The sequence below is a fragment of the Manihot esculenta genome, chromosome 9, assembly GCF_001659605.2.
Source record: "Manihot esculenta cultivar AM560-2 chromosome 9, M.esculenta_v8, whole genome shotgun sequence".
Taxonomy (NCBI): domain Eukaryota; kingdom Viridiplantae; phylum Streptophyta; class Magnoliopsida; order Malpighiales; family Euphorbiaceae; genus Manihot; species Manihot esculenta.
In genome coordinates this window covers 14684529-14699647 of record NC_035169.2, presented here as the reverse complement: position 1 = coordinate 14699647, position 15119 = coordinate 14684529, and the positions used below count along the sequence as shown (strand labels likewise).

The following is a 15119-nucleotide window of genomic DNA, read 5'->3' as shown; positions in this document are numbered from 1 at the left end:
CTTGCTGGAAATATTGCTTTGATTGTATAAATATGTTATATGTATGTTAAAATAGTGTTTGAAAGGCTTAGAGTAAAGAAACTTAATATGAGAGCTTAAAGTGCAAATCTGGCAGAATAGGTTTTAACAGGGCAGCTTGTGTTAACAAGTTCATAACTTATTGTGTTTTTATTGAAATTAGTCCTAAGATATACCAAATGAAACCTAAGACAAAGATCTAAAACTTTCATGAATTGACCAAATTTGAAATCTGTATTTAAGATGATGAAAATTACAAGTGAACTTAAACTGGATACAGTGGTAGTGCATCCGGCACAGAGTCTATTGATGATACCATAACTAATTTTGTACTCAGTGAAATTTGTTAAGACCAATGCCAATTGAATCTTAAGAAGTATACCTAAAACTTTGTAGAAGACGCTTAAGCTTAAATTTGTATGAAAATGCATGAATATTATATATTTTGTGATACTATAAACAGGTACCAATACTGGACTGATTAAGACCTGATTGAACAGCTTGTAAAGAAAAATTCATAACTTAAGCTAGGATGATCAGAATTTCATGAACCATACCTTGTTGGAAAGATAAGACATAAATGTACATTTCTTATGAAGAAACGGAAGTTAAATTGTAACTCTCAACTACTTGAAAAGTTGATGCAATATATGGCAGAATGTAGTTTTCTACATTAAAATGCTAAGTCAATAAAGTTTTGCACTATTTGCCATGAGTTTTCCATATTGTAAATCTTGGCATATGATATATGTAACTTGGAAAATGAATTCAAATAGCTTCAAATGGCATGCATTTTACATTGATACATTGAATTAATAGTACTTGGCCTTGGTAAAAGTAATAGGAGTCGAGGTTAGTATAAGGGTATGGCATGCCATATAAACATACAGAGTTCGCAGTACTGCTACCGATACATGAGCTATATTTGAGGTTCCATAACTGGTACCTCATAAGCATGGTCACAGAGCACAGTTTTGGCCTTTGAGCCTACCGTTCGGCATCCTACCGTTATAACTCCTTATCTACTTAGTCGATCCTACTATGTGTTTATAAGGGCTAAGATCTTAATTAAGATTGATACTTAATTTTGTGAACTTATTGGTGAATGTTAACATGTTTGCATCTACGAGTTTGTAATTGTTTACTTGATTATCTATTTATGCGAGCTTGTTTGTTTTATTATGTTATTTGTTGTTATCACCCATTGAGCATTAGCTCAGCGTGTTGGTTCTTACCTCACGCAGGTTGTAGATAAAGTAGATACGCGGAGTTCATCAGAGGTCTACATCAGATATCAAGGCCATTATTATAGCTGGTAGTTTTGATTCTCTGAGTCATAGGACAGTTACATTTTGGCATGTACATATTTAATAGAGTGAGTTGTAAAGATTATGTAAATCAAGGACTAGTAAGATATCAAATGACAATTGTTAGTGTAATTATAAGTGTGATTTTCATATGTATTACAGGTTAAAGTGCTAATGAAACAGAGGAAACTCTGCCGAAAATTTTGGTTTAAAAATCTCATATTTATGTTAATCACTTGATGAAATTTACATACAGTACCTAAAAACTTGGTATTTACAGATAAAGGAAATTGTTTTAGTCTGGATATATCAAAAGTGGCATAGTTTGTGACATTCCTTGCTCTGTCTACTCTTTGATAGGGTAAGGGGTGTTACACTTGTCCATTCTACGCCCCTAGCACTATGTAAGGAAAAGACTAGGGGTGCCCATTTTACACCCCTGGCATTGTGGATATGTTATGGTATGTTTAAGAGGAAGTCCTGAGGAGCACCGGTCGTGGGCCGGACACTATTGAAATTTGTAGAGGGTTACTGGTGACAAATCCATCTTGATGTGAATTGTTTGTGTTGTGACGCATTCATACGATCATATATTTATTGAACTATTTTTATGTTCTGCTCACTAGGCTCTTGTAGCTTATCTCTTTCCCCTAACCCCAGGTTTGCAGGATCAAAGTTAGCTCGGGAAAGTCGGCTGAGTTGCTAGTATAGCCTATTGTAATAGTATAGTTATGGACATGTATTGTTTTATGGATTAAAATTGTGTTTTGTCCTAGTGTTTGTCCTTGTAATCCCTGTTTTCATGATCTTTTATATAAAAGTTTTAAGTATGAGTTTATGTTTGAACTAAGCTTGAGGCATGTTATGTTGACCATACTAGAGTATTTGATGAGGGATATTGTATGGGTTTTATGTTTTCAATTATGATGTATACACAGGTCGAACCTTGGTTCATGAAATGATTAGATTTTTGTTATATCATGTGATTATGTATGAGATTTTATTAGGTGTAATAAGATGTATAGTAGGTTTGTTATGGGCTCTGGCAACCTTAAATTGATCTGAACCCTAGCGCTGGTAGCGATCCGACTCTCGAGTCGTTACACTTTTAGGCCGTGAGGGTAGCTAACTCCAAGGTCGTTAAGCGGGTCGATTTCCTTAATCATCTGACTTATGCCAAAGTACTATAGGAGTTCTTGTTTTTTGCTCTCTTTGCTATTGGTTGGAGATGTTTTCTTTCTATAACTGTGTTTCTACTTTTTTTTATTAGCTCTAAAGAAAGTGGTGAACAATGTAGGTGAAATGTCTTGCTATGTATAGTTTCCTCTCCTCCTATTTGATAAGTCCAATATATGAGCCTTGGGCTATGTATGATTTTCTCTTGATTTGGAGCCTTTAACAGGAGCTCGGTTTATCAGTATCCCAGTTAAATGTTTAATAGATTTTTCTTTTCTACAAATATATATATATATAACCTTTTCAATTAGAGCTAAATTAAATTTGATTAAGTGAATAAAAATATATAACTCATCTTATTAATTTAGATTGAATCCTCACTTCTTCAAGTTTTTATTAAAAAAAGACTTTCTCAGTTTACTACACGATCTCATGAAATATGTGAATTGCTTTTAGAAAAGGTTCTCTTGTTATAGGTTTGATTGCAATACAATTCAGGTAATATTAAAGGGCCCAGTAAATTATTATTAAATTTTTAAATTTTATTAAAAATTAATTATTATTATTAAATTTTTAAATTTTATTAAAAATTAATTAATTATTTTTTATTTTAAAAAAATTGTGAAACCTTTTATAGATTTTTTTTTTTAAAACTGGTTTGGGTGTTAACTAAATAATATAATCGAAATAACATTAACTTCTTTTCATACAAAGAATTTTTGCCCACATGTTAGAGCCACTAAGTCTTTAAGCCCTTGTACCTATAAATTAAATATTAACAGTTTTCAAGTTTTCTTGAGTGGTAGCAAGCCTGCTAGAATTGTTTTCATGCATAGTCAAATTATGATATCATCATGTAGTTTATCTTTATTAGTATATGGAATAATGGAAGGTCCAGAGGAGTATTTGAATTTGTTTCTTTGGATTCTTTAGTTACTATATCTCACATTGCTCTAAGCATTGTAGAGTTTAGACAATATAAAGTTTTTACTATTCTTTTCGTCATGCAGCTCTCACCACTAGTTTAGGAATGAAGTTTGGTTACCTTCTATTCATAGAACTCAAAAATATAATATTGATATTGCTTGAAAAAAATCAATTTTCTCCGATTGCCTTTACTATAATGATCGGCAATTATAATGGTATTCTTTTAAATGAAGTGGCTAAAAATATTTGGAGTTATTCTACTTTGATATTAGAAATTTGTGTCATATTTGCCAAAATATATTTAGAGCTATTTTTTTAACAATAAATATTTGTGCTATATTTAAAACTCTTTGATTAATTTTAATTCAAAAATCATCATTATTTATTTATATGCTTGATTTAGAAATTTTATTTATCATATTAATTAATATTACTGCTATATACTTAGTGATGACCGCTGGGCTTCACCACCTCGATACGAAGTCGGACCCATGATGACAGCTCTAGTCCAAGGTTCATGAAGCCTTTTAAATGGGCCGGCCTGGACTATTTGGCCTTGAAATCGAGCCTCCCTTAGGTCTCAGTCTCCCCACATCCAGCTCGGTCATGAGGCTTAATAGTAGAAGGGACAACCAGCCCATCCACCTAGCAGATATGTTTACACGCGTACCAGGGGGAATTAAATGGTCGTTTAGCATGGAGCAGACATCTAACGTTTTTGTACGTACGTATCCGTACGACAGGGACAGGTGGCCTAATGGCAGCAAGGCCGTTAGCCGTCACTAGCAGACAAAAGAAAAGAATAAAAGGAAGGAGATTCCTCCTATCAGATCAAGCTTACTCAACCATTGTAAACCCTATTTTCTGGATCTCAGGTCATCAATTGGCGTCGTCTGTGGGAAACAAAGGAGATCTTTCCATCACCAGAATTCCACCCTTACAAAACCCACTGAGATCCACAATGGCCAACCATAATGAAAACAACATTACCAATACCCCCAATGACTTAAGCTCTGCTCAGGAGGGGCAACAGTTCTCTTTCTCCAGCCCCGTGACTCCCAATAGTCAGCCACCAATCCCTTTTAATCCTTAGCCGAGCTCGGCAGGGAATGTACCCGGAGCCACCTTATCAAACCAAGACCTCCAGACCATGGCCTTCTAGTTACAAAATACCGTCCACTGGTTGGGACAAATGATGCAACAAAGGGGTCTCAGCACACCAGTGAATGTGTTGCCTGTGATAGCACCGAGTCCAGTTCAATAGCGAGAACACCAACGATGATAAACTGAGAAGTAATCTAGATGCCCTAGAGGAAGTCAGAGAAGAAGCTCATATTCGTACCGCTGCATATCAACAGAGGGCGGCTCGTTACTACAACCAAAGAGTTAGAGAAAGGAGCCTGAAGGTAGGAGACCTAACATTGAGAAAGCCACTGGAAAAAGAGCTGCAGTGGAAAAACTGGCGCCTACCTGGGAGGGTCCTTTCAGAATAATCAAAGTGATCAAACCAGGCGTGTACCAAATTGGAGACATGCAAGGGAACCCCGAGCCTCATGCTTGGAATATCCAGCATTGAAGAGGTATTTTCCTTAAAATCCTACCAAATGTAAAGCGAACAGCTGTACTTTAAAATGTGCATATAAAATAAATATTATTGTCAAACTATGTTGTTCGCTATGACTTGTTTTGCCTTCTCTAAAAAGAAAAAGAAAACAGACACGAACAAAGTGCCTGAATCTTGTTCAAGGCCTCAGTGAGGTGGGTGACCGGGTTCAAAAATGACCCCGGCATCACAAAACCGGCTGAGATGATGAAGCGACAGTAAGGCCAAAGTGCCTGAATCTTGTTCAAGGCCTCAGTGAGGTGGGTGACCGAGATCAAAAATGACCTCGGCACCACAAAACCGGCTGAGATGATGAAGCGACAGTAAGGCCAAAGTGCTTGAATCTTATTCAAGGCGTCAGTGAGGTGGGTGACCGGGCTCAAAAATGACCCCGGCACCACAAAACCGGTTGAGATGATGAAGCGACAGTAAGGACAAAGTGCCTGAATCTTGTTCAAGGCCTCAGTAAGGTGGGTGACCAGGCTAAAAAATGACCCCGGCATCACAAAACCAGCTGAGATGATGAAGCGACAGTAATGCCAAAGTGCCTGAATCTTGTTCAAGGCCTCAGTGAGGTGGGTGACCGGGCTCAACAATGACCCCGGCACCACAAAACCGGCTGAGATGATGAAGCGACAGTAAGGCCAAAGTGCCTGAAGCTTGTTCAAGGTCTCAGTGAGGTGGGTGACCGAGCTCAAAAATGACCCCGGCATCACAAAACTGGCTGAGATGATGATGCGACAGTAAGGCCAAAGTGCCTAAATCTTGTTCAAAGCCTCAGTGAGGTGGGTGACCGGGCTCAAAAATGATCCTGGCACCATAAAACCGGCTAAGATGATGAAGCGACAGTAAGGCCAAAGTGCCTGAATCTTATTCAAGGCCTCAGTGAGGTGGGTGATCGGGCTCAAAAATGACCCCGGCATCACAAAACCGGCTGAGATGATGAAGCGATAATAAGTCCAAAGTGCCTGAAACTTGTTCAAGGCCTTAGTGAGGTGGGTGACCGGGCTCAAAAATGATCTCGGCACCACAAAACCAACGAGAAGCCTGAACCTGAATAAGGCCAAAGGGCCTCGAAACGGTGGCCAGGCGAAAAAGGCTCAAAACTTTGAACAAGTCTAAAATTCGGAGAGGAACAAAGCAGGACTGAAAAGGCTGAATCCCGAGCTGAGATACACGGATCTGAGCTCCGAAGAACTAAGCAAGGGAAGAGCCGAACTCGAGAAAGCCGAATGGCAAAATAAATGTTACAAATTCCCTCTACCCAAAGAACAAGAAGAAATCGAAGGCATGAGCAGACGAGCAAAGTCACAACCCCAACTCCACTCAACACAGAACAGAAAACAAAACCAAGGAGACAAACCCATAATACTAAGAAGGTACATGATCTAACCTACTTTGATTATATGAAAATTATACGCTAGAGCTCGCGTTACTGATGGATCAGCGAAATAAAAAATAGGAACGCCTTTGCAAAATTAGAAAAACTCACAAGTTAGAAGTTTAGTCAATCACTAAAATTCCAGCCCGGATTAACTCAAGGGATGAAAGATTGGTAACAGGGCTGGTCAGCCTAGGATAACTGAATCCTTTGAAAAATTACTGAGTGAACATAAGGCCTAAGAGCTTCTATCCTTAAGGTAAATCAAGCCAGAAAAAGCTTACTGATAAGAGAAACAAATTAGGCCCTTAACAGGTTGGAATTTTAATAGGTTAAGCAGCTCAGGAGAACCAGAAAAACAGACAAAAGTAAAAATAATTCAAGTATAAATACAAATAAAAACCAAATCTCATTAAACAAAAGAAAAGTAAAGTACAACTTTATCTAATCTTCTAAAATTTTAAGGGGAAAGATTGTCCGTAGAGGACTTACATCACTAATCACATCATTATTTACATTGTCACCTATACTACTGTCCTTGGGAAGCTCAGTACCCTCCCACTCTGACCCCCTAACACCCACAAAGGGCACTATCTCCCCTCCCCGGGGTCCAGTATCTTCTCCTTGGGACTCGACCTCTCTCTGAGGCCTGGCATCGCTCTCTTTAGGCTCGCCGCTCTCCTGTTCACCCCCCTCCTCAAGCTCGACATCTCTTTCAAGAGGTCCAGCTGTAGTGCGAGAAGCTCCTTTGGGCAGAGGGATATCATCCTCCCCAAAGCACACCTCCTCACCATCAGAGTCCACTTCAGGGGCTCGGAGCTGAGCTAGTGGGGTGGAGGGGGCATCCCTGGCTTCCTTCAAGCCCTGATTGAACCCAGAGGCAAACATGCGAAAACCCCTATTCCATATCTCGTGTTTCAGCTCATCAGAAGCTTTAAACTCTGCAAGCCGTGCCTCACAGGCCCCTTCTATCTTTGCTTTCAATTCAGGAGAGTCTTGGTAACGCCGAAGACGATCTTCACAGGCCTGCTCAATCTCAGTTTTCAGCTCCGAGGAGCCCTTATATTCCAGTAAACGCTTCTTACAGGCCTGATCGATCTCTACCCTCAACTCAGCAGACCCCTTATATTCCTGCAGGCGCTCCTCACACGCCAACTAGACCCTTTCTTCAGCAAGCTTGGCATCCTCGAGCAGGACTGAACACCTCTTTTTCAAAGCCTCGACTTCTTAGCAGAGATATTGATTTTGAAGCTTTGACGCCTCTGCTGCCAAAGTCAGGTCTTTAAGATTATCAGCACGCTTGCTTAGCTCCTACTCGAGAACGACTATCCGAGCCAGGGCTTCATCCATCTGAGCCATCACGGTATCGTAGCGGGCCTGAGCTCCCTCGTAATTTGCTTTCAACGCTTCATACTGGTGCCAGACCTCATTCCTTTGGCCCACAGCCTCGTCCCTCTCCCGCCGGACCCCTTCCAGGGAGGATAGCTGCTCCAAGGCTTTGTCGCGGCGAACCTCTACAGCGACTGCCTTCTCATCAACCCTCTTGAGAGCATCTAGGGTATAGGATAGTTCCCCTCGTAGAGTCTTCAGATGCTCTTGGGCCGCGGCAAGATGGCCTTAGGCATCACTGGTCGCAACAAGATTCTCCTCATGGCGCGCCTCCTCAATCTGGCGATCCACCGTGTCCCGGAGAGACTGATCACGGGCGTCCACCTCCATAAAGAGGCCCATCACCTAGTGAAAAGAGAGAAAAGTTAAGATCAGGGACAACGAAAATCAAAAGAAGAACCAAAAGCAAAGAATACAACTTACTATGAGGAGCATTTCCCTGATTATATCTCCGAGACCGGAACGCAACTTGCTCTCGAGTGGAGCTAGCCAAAAGGCCAGTGAGAGCAAGCAAGCGAGGGTTTGAAGCCTCCGTGACCCCACCAAACATTCGCTCCCGTAGTATCTCCGCAACCGCACTCACCGGAGATTGATGGGTAATGTCTTCTACATTTAAAATCTCGTTGTCGAGGGCAGAGAGCAGGGGCACGATGAGAGTTTTCTCTTTCTCGACGGGAGGTAGAGCTGGGGCTGATTGTTTAGAAGCCCGAGACTTCTTAGGGGCAGGAGCCGAGGTAGGAACATCGGAGGGAAAAGGGCGCTTGCCTGCGGCCCCCTTAGTAGCACCCTCCTCACTGGCGGCTGAGGTCTTCTTTCGGGGAGGAATGTCATCAACTAACCCGGACTTAGCTCCTTCCTTAAGAATGCCATTAGCAACAGAGGCAACCTCGACGACAGCTCCCTAGACACCTTCACCTACCGAGACGACCTCCATCTCACCCCCCGTAGCCCTCCCTTCAGCTGGAGAGACCTCAAACCTCTCCTTAGAGGCATCCCCAAAAGACGGAGCAGCATCCGCCCTCACAAGCCAGGGGTCCTCAACTGGCCGGTCAGTCACCTTTGGCGCAACTTCCGTCTTCGCAATAGAGGCCTATTGGGACTCGGAGGCCTGGGAAGATCGAGAAAGGGAGCTAGACTTGCTGCGGCTGGAAGGCTTGGAGGCCCTAACATCTGGGGAGCTCGGCTTAGAAGCTCGAGAAGGTGCTGGGATTGGGGGAACAAATTGGCTCGCTGACCTAGAAGAAATGACCTGGGCCACCTCCTTAGTAGCTTCAGACGTGGACCCCCCCAGCTCGGAAAGCGTTCAGGGCGGCCTTCATACTCTCCCGAGACAGGGTAAAGTTCTTGGGAGGCTTGATTTTGTCCATCACTACTTGAGAAGCTGCAGAAACCCAAAACCGAAACAAGTTAGAAAAGCTTTCGGAGAAAAATCAAGAAAGAAGAAACAAATAAGTTAAACAAAGTGGAATACCCACGTCCCTGCAGTCTTGAAGACTGGACACAAACATGCATTTTTTGACATCATACTTCTTCTCAACAGAAGTCAGTCGAAGGTACCAGACCTGCTCAGAAAGGCTTAGTTGGGGCAGATCGTTGTAGCCTAGAGGGACATCCTCCCAGGAGAGCTCCACCTCCCAAGACAACCCGGAGTCCTTTTTCAGCTCTACCACTGCAAACCCCTGTACCCAGCCTTTTATTGAGTCTTTGTGACCCAAAAATATGGACAACCCTCCGCGGGGGCAAAATAGTAAAAACTCTTACTCGCCTTGACTAGCCGAAAGAAGGTGACAAACAGACGCACTGTGGGCATGAACCCCTCGAATGAACATATGAATAGAATGGAATTAGGAGCAAGCATCCGAGGGGTTATCTCAAAATACCGGAAGACCTTGATAAAAAAAGGGGAAAAGGGAAAGGTCAGACCATACTCTCGCTATTTGACAAAAAAGACCAAACAGCGATCCCTCTGAGGGTCGATTAGACCAGAGGGAGGAGGATCGGGAAGGACGATCCTCTCATTCCGATAGAGAGCCCGAATATGGAAAAAAGGGGTATCCAGATACTCCCAAGAAAAGAAATTTTTTAGGGTGGACGGAGTAATACAAGACTCTTGATTAATGACATCAGGAAGCTTCGGCTAGCCGTGGTGAAGTGAAAAGCGTACCTTGAAAACGAGGGGGGTAAAAGGACAGAGTGAGCGGAACGCGCAAAGAACAGAGAAGAATAGGAGTTCTTTAAAGGCTAAGAAAATTCGAATTTTGAAACAGTAAAAGAGAAGAAGAGACGTTTTAAGGGGGACAGTCCTTGGGCCACGCGGTCATAATGGGTTCTCGATATTTACCCCCTCATCATTCATGTAATAACTGATGAGAAGGTAAAGGGGCAATTGGTGATCGCTAGGCTTCACCACTCCGATACTAGGCTGGGCCCATGACGACAGCTCTAGTCTAAGGTTTATGAAGTCTTTTAAATGGGCCGGTTCGGACCATTCGGCCTTGAGATCGGGCCTCCCTTAGGCCTCAGTCTCCCCACATCCAGTTCGGTCATAAGGCTTAGTAGTAGAAGGGACAACCGGCCCATCCACCTAGCAGATATATTTACACGCTTGCTAGGGAGAATTAAATGACCGTTTAGCATAGAGCAGACATCTGACGTTTTTGTACGTACGTATCCGTATGACAGGGACAGGTGGCTCAATGGCGGCAATGCCGTTAGACATTACTCGCAGACAAAAAAAGAGAATAAAAGGAATGGGGATCCTTCTCTCAGATCAAACTTACGATTCTCAGATCAAATTTACTCAACCATTATAAATCCTATTTTCTGAATATTAGATCATGACTTAATTTACTAAAAATTTATTGATATTATGATCACTGTTGGAGCTGTTTCTTCGAGTTTTCAATGAGATAGTCTTTATTTTGAATTTATGCGTAAAAAAAAGCAACAAAGCTATTACTATAATGTAAAGTTTTGTCCGAGGATGTTTTGCCTGATTTATGACTAGCCCACTAAGGTTGACGGCAATTTTTTAAATTTTATTTATAAAATTTATTATCTTTTACGGTCGTAATTTTTTTTTGCAAGTTGGAAAAATTAAAGAGAATTTTCGCTCAGAAGAAAAAAATAAGAATTTAATGTGGACATCATGAGTTGATAGTTTCAAAATTCACTCATCACAAATGCCAAATTGCACTAAATTTGATGATAATAAGTAGTTATTTTTATTCAATAATTAGTTTTAAATTAATTTAAATTACATTGCGAAATATAATTTGAAAAATAATTCTATTTTATTAAATTTAAAATTATTACAATGATAAAATGAGATAAAATATTTGAAATTAGTTTAATATAATATAAATAAAAATTTACCTATTTCAGTGATGAGCATAATACAATAATACAAAAATATTTCTTTTTTATTTATAGGAAAATTAACAATTTTACATCCTTTAATGGAGGAAAATAATTTATTTATTTTAATTTAATTAAATTATTTTTTCAGAAGTGACTTTTTAAAATTAAATAAAATCTTAAAATTTAAGTAAATAGTCATATTTTTATAAAGTGTAAATATTAATTATAAAGAAAATTGATACCAATTTGCATTTTATGTAAGAGTTAGATATAAAAAATGAATAAATTTTATATACATATATATATATATGTATATAAAATTTATTAAGACGAAAGGCTATAATAAATTCAATTTATTCAATTATACTAGAAAAAGAAAATAGTGAGTATGATTAATTAATTTATTGCTTTTTCTTTTTTTTTTTTTCCGTCTATAAGAAGGCTACGAGCTTTCATTCACTTGAAACTCATTGAAATAGACACTCCAATGGCCAAATATGCTCTGGTTAGCGTCTTTATCCTCTTTCTCAACTTGGCCACTTTGCTTTCTTCTCTTGCTTGCCCCTATTGTCCTTACCCAACTCCACCCTCTAAGCCACCCAAGTATCCTCCCAAGCTCCCACCCAAACATCCTCCAATTGTAAAACCACCGCCTCACCCTAAGCCACCACGGCCTCCCGCCGTCCCCAAACCTCCCCACGTGCCTAAACCACCGATCACTTTCCCACCACCAAAGCCTCCGGTGACCCCATCACCACCCCACTATCCAAAACCACCTGTCACTCCATCACCACCAACTGGAACACCATGTCCTCCTCCTCCTCCACCACCCCCGGTTCCATGTCCACCTCCACCGTCAAAGCCAGAGACTTGCCCCATTGACACTCTCAAGCTAGGAGCATGTGTTGACATCCTAGGTGGTCTAGTGCATATTGTTATTGGCAGTAGCGCTAAGGACGCTTGCTGTCCAGTGCTTCAGGGTCTTGCAGACTTGGATGCTGCTTTGTGTCTTTGCACAACAATTAAAGCTAAGCTTCTGAATATCAATATTATTATACCCATTGCACTTGAGGTCCTCGTTGATTGTGGCAAGACTCCGCCGCTGGGATTCAAGTGTCCGGCCTAAGGCACTCACCGTCGGTCTTGAGGTTTCTGCTACGTATTTGGCTTTGATTTTAATAATTTGCAGAAGTTTTCCTTTGATTTATGAACAGTACTGATCTGGCAGCAGCAGGATGATGATGGGATTTTGTGGCACTACACAAGTGTACTTTGGAAGCGAGGCTTTTGTCACTGCTAGCTAACTAGTAAATGGATCCACATCTCAGAATCTGTTACTTTGTGTTTGTTCTAAACATCATGTACGCTTATATATAAGTTTATTAATCAAATATATACTACTTGTTGCTAAATTCTTCTAAATAATTAATTAATATCTAATATCTAAAACAATAATCCTATAATTTTTTGTCTAATTTAAAAAAAAAAGGCATGAGAAAAATATTCATTTAATTGATATATATTAATAATAAAATAATAAATATTTTAATTTTATTAATTGGGAGTACTATGTTATTTATATCAAGTGATATTTTGAGAATACTGAATAATTACTCAAATAGATTCAGGAGTGACTATTAAACTTTGTTAAATATACGTAAATAAGTATATAATATAATATGAAAGAAACTGAATTACTGCTGTAGCATAAAATAGTAACTTATTTATTTTTTTATGATAAATAAAAATTAATATTAAAATTATAATTTTATTAAATTAAAAATAAATCATTTATTAAAATATATTATTATATATTATAATACTAAATAATTATATGTGAAGTATATGTATCACTTTGACTGTTCATTAAAGTGTTTAATGAAATTAAATCAAAATTTTCTCTTACTTGATAATCAAACTCTGCCTCAAAAAGAGGAATAGTGGAGCTCTGCCAGTGCCAAGTAGGTACTTTTTTATACAAAAAACATTATACTTAAATAAGTCAATTTAATTTCAAATTAAATTACTATTAAAAATTTCAAACACTAAATTTAATCAAATCAAAATCAAACAAAAAAGACACCAAAGCCCATAAATTCCATAACATTATATTATTTTATTAAAGCGATTTGTCTTAAAAACAGATTCCATGCCAATTCAACGTGTTCACAAGGCCCGCCTACGGTCAGTCCATGTCTGCTTAGCTCTGCAATTTTGAATTAAGCACAAATCTAGAAGTGGGATCTCGAATTGTCCGGTACCCAAAAAATCAAAATTTGAAACATTATAATACTTGAATAAAGTGGCAAATTTTTTTAGCATGAGTAAAAAATATTATAAAATTTTTTATCCAATTATTTCGAAAATAGAATTGAAGAAGATTTTTAGAATTCCGACACCTAATTTCATTAACGTGACAACTAAACATCCTGTCGTATTTTAGGCCCAAAAAGAAAAATTGTCCTTTTTATTTTTATTTCTTTAAATTCTAACCGATTAGCCTAATCTCAAATATAACTAGCTATTAAAATCTTCCAACAACACGTGCCATTCTAGTTTCGCTCGAAGCCATTTCTGCGTCGTGAGAGAGTTTAGAAGGCGTCAAAACAAAATAGCTTGACAGACAATATCATCTGCTCCCTTTTACAATTGACAGTACAACAATCTCTAGAAGAACTATTGTAGGTTCCAAGCTTGGATAAGCAGAGATACAATGCCAAGGAACTCAACTTGTGCAGTATTCTAGAGCTTCTAGGAGACGCAGGGCAGCCCTTGGACACCAAATCTCATTGCCTGTTTCATAGGTAGGCAGTTTCAGCATCATTAGGTGCCAATAACTTGCAGAGTGTCTTAGCGGCAGATCGCTACTCATTGCCAAATGGGGCATCCATCCAAAATAAAGATCGGGTTTCTAGATCGGCGGCGGCTACTATCTCAGATATTTTTTTTCAATCACCAACTTGCAAGATCATTTTTTAGCTGATAAAAAAAAAAATTTACATTAGGATGGAACTAACCTTTGTTATCTTTTGAAACTAATGAATTCAGATTTCTTCCTCAAAGATGAAATTCATGGTTAGGAATTCATTGATCCAATCCGTTGGTATGCTCGCATCTATTTGAAATTCTGCCCTCCAGTCCACTGCATGCCGGCAATATCTGATATCCCGTGCCAAGAATTAAACTGAATCGTTGAATTTGTGTCACTATGAGGCAGTCTTGGATGACACAAATAGCTCACTCCTTTCTCGAACGCATCCAGTGAAAGAGTCGGACTGTGAGATGGAAATGTTTAGTAAACAGGTGCTACAAGATCAACCACCTGACCTCGTACAGCCTGGGCATTAATGCAAGTCTCTCAACCATGGGCCTAGATTAATACTCTCTGTGACTGACAATAGTGATTCTATTGAGGCCATAGACCTATCCATTTGCTCCGACTCCAAACACTGTCTAAATATTAAGTGTCGACCCTAGTCGAATTTTAAAAATTTAAATTTGGTTTAGTAAGATTTTTTTTGAGTCTATGCCAAAATTTTTTATTCATTTCAAATTTGAATTAAATATTAATAAATTTTATTTATTTAATAAAAAAATTAAAAAAAATTGAGTTTTTATATATTGAAATTAATTTTTAATAATTTATGAATGGTTTAATTTTTTTACTAAATATAATAAGTTTTAATTTAAAATTAAATCATTTTAAATAAATAAATAAATATATATATATATATATATAAGTTACCTTGCAAGTCTATAAAGGAGTTTTTAAATTTTTATGGTTTAAATATCTATAAATTCTAATAATATAATTAAATTATAAATTTAGAAAATTTAGTTTTAATTCAGAAAAATTTATATAGAATTAGTGTTTAGTTATTTTATAGTATTAATTTTAGCCTATTTAATGAGATTATTACGAGTTTTTCTGCGAGTCTACTCATAAATTTAAAAACGA

The 15119-nt window shown here is 38.6% G+C and overlaps 1 protein-coding gene across 2 annotated transcripts; it reads left to right on the top strand.

Annotated features, from left to right (window-relative positions):
• The first annotated feature begins 11629 nt into the window (after positions 1–11629).
• Positions 11630–12573, top strand: LOC110622225 (36.4 kDa proline-rich protein). 2 transcript variants are annotated; one of them, XM_021766663.2, is made up of 2 exons: positions 11630–12309; positions 12393–12573. In XM_021766663.2, the coding sequence occupies exon 1, from the start codon at positions 11649–11651 to the stop codon at positions 12285–12287; it is 639 nt and encodes a 212-aa protein (XP_021622355.1). In that variant the 5' UTR covers positions 11630–11648; the 3' UTR covers positions 12288–12309; positions 12393–12573. The 2 variants fall into 2 exon arrangements, with proteins under 2 accessions (XP_021622355.1, XP_021622354.1); XM_021766662.2 differs by having other exon boundaries at positions 12390–12573.
• Positions 12574–15119: the final 2546 nt, after the last annotated feature.

What these genes read in the sequence shown, in the direction of transcription:
- LOC110622225 (XM_021766663.2), top strand. Translation starts at nt 11,649, where the DNA reads ATGGCCAAATATGCTCTGGTTAGCGTCTTTATCCTCTTTCTCAACTTG.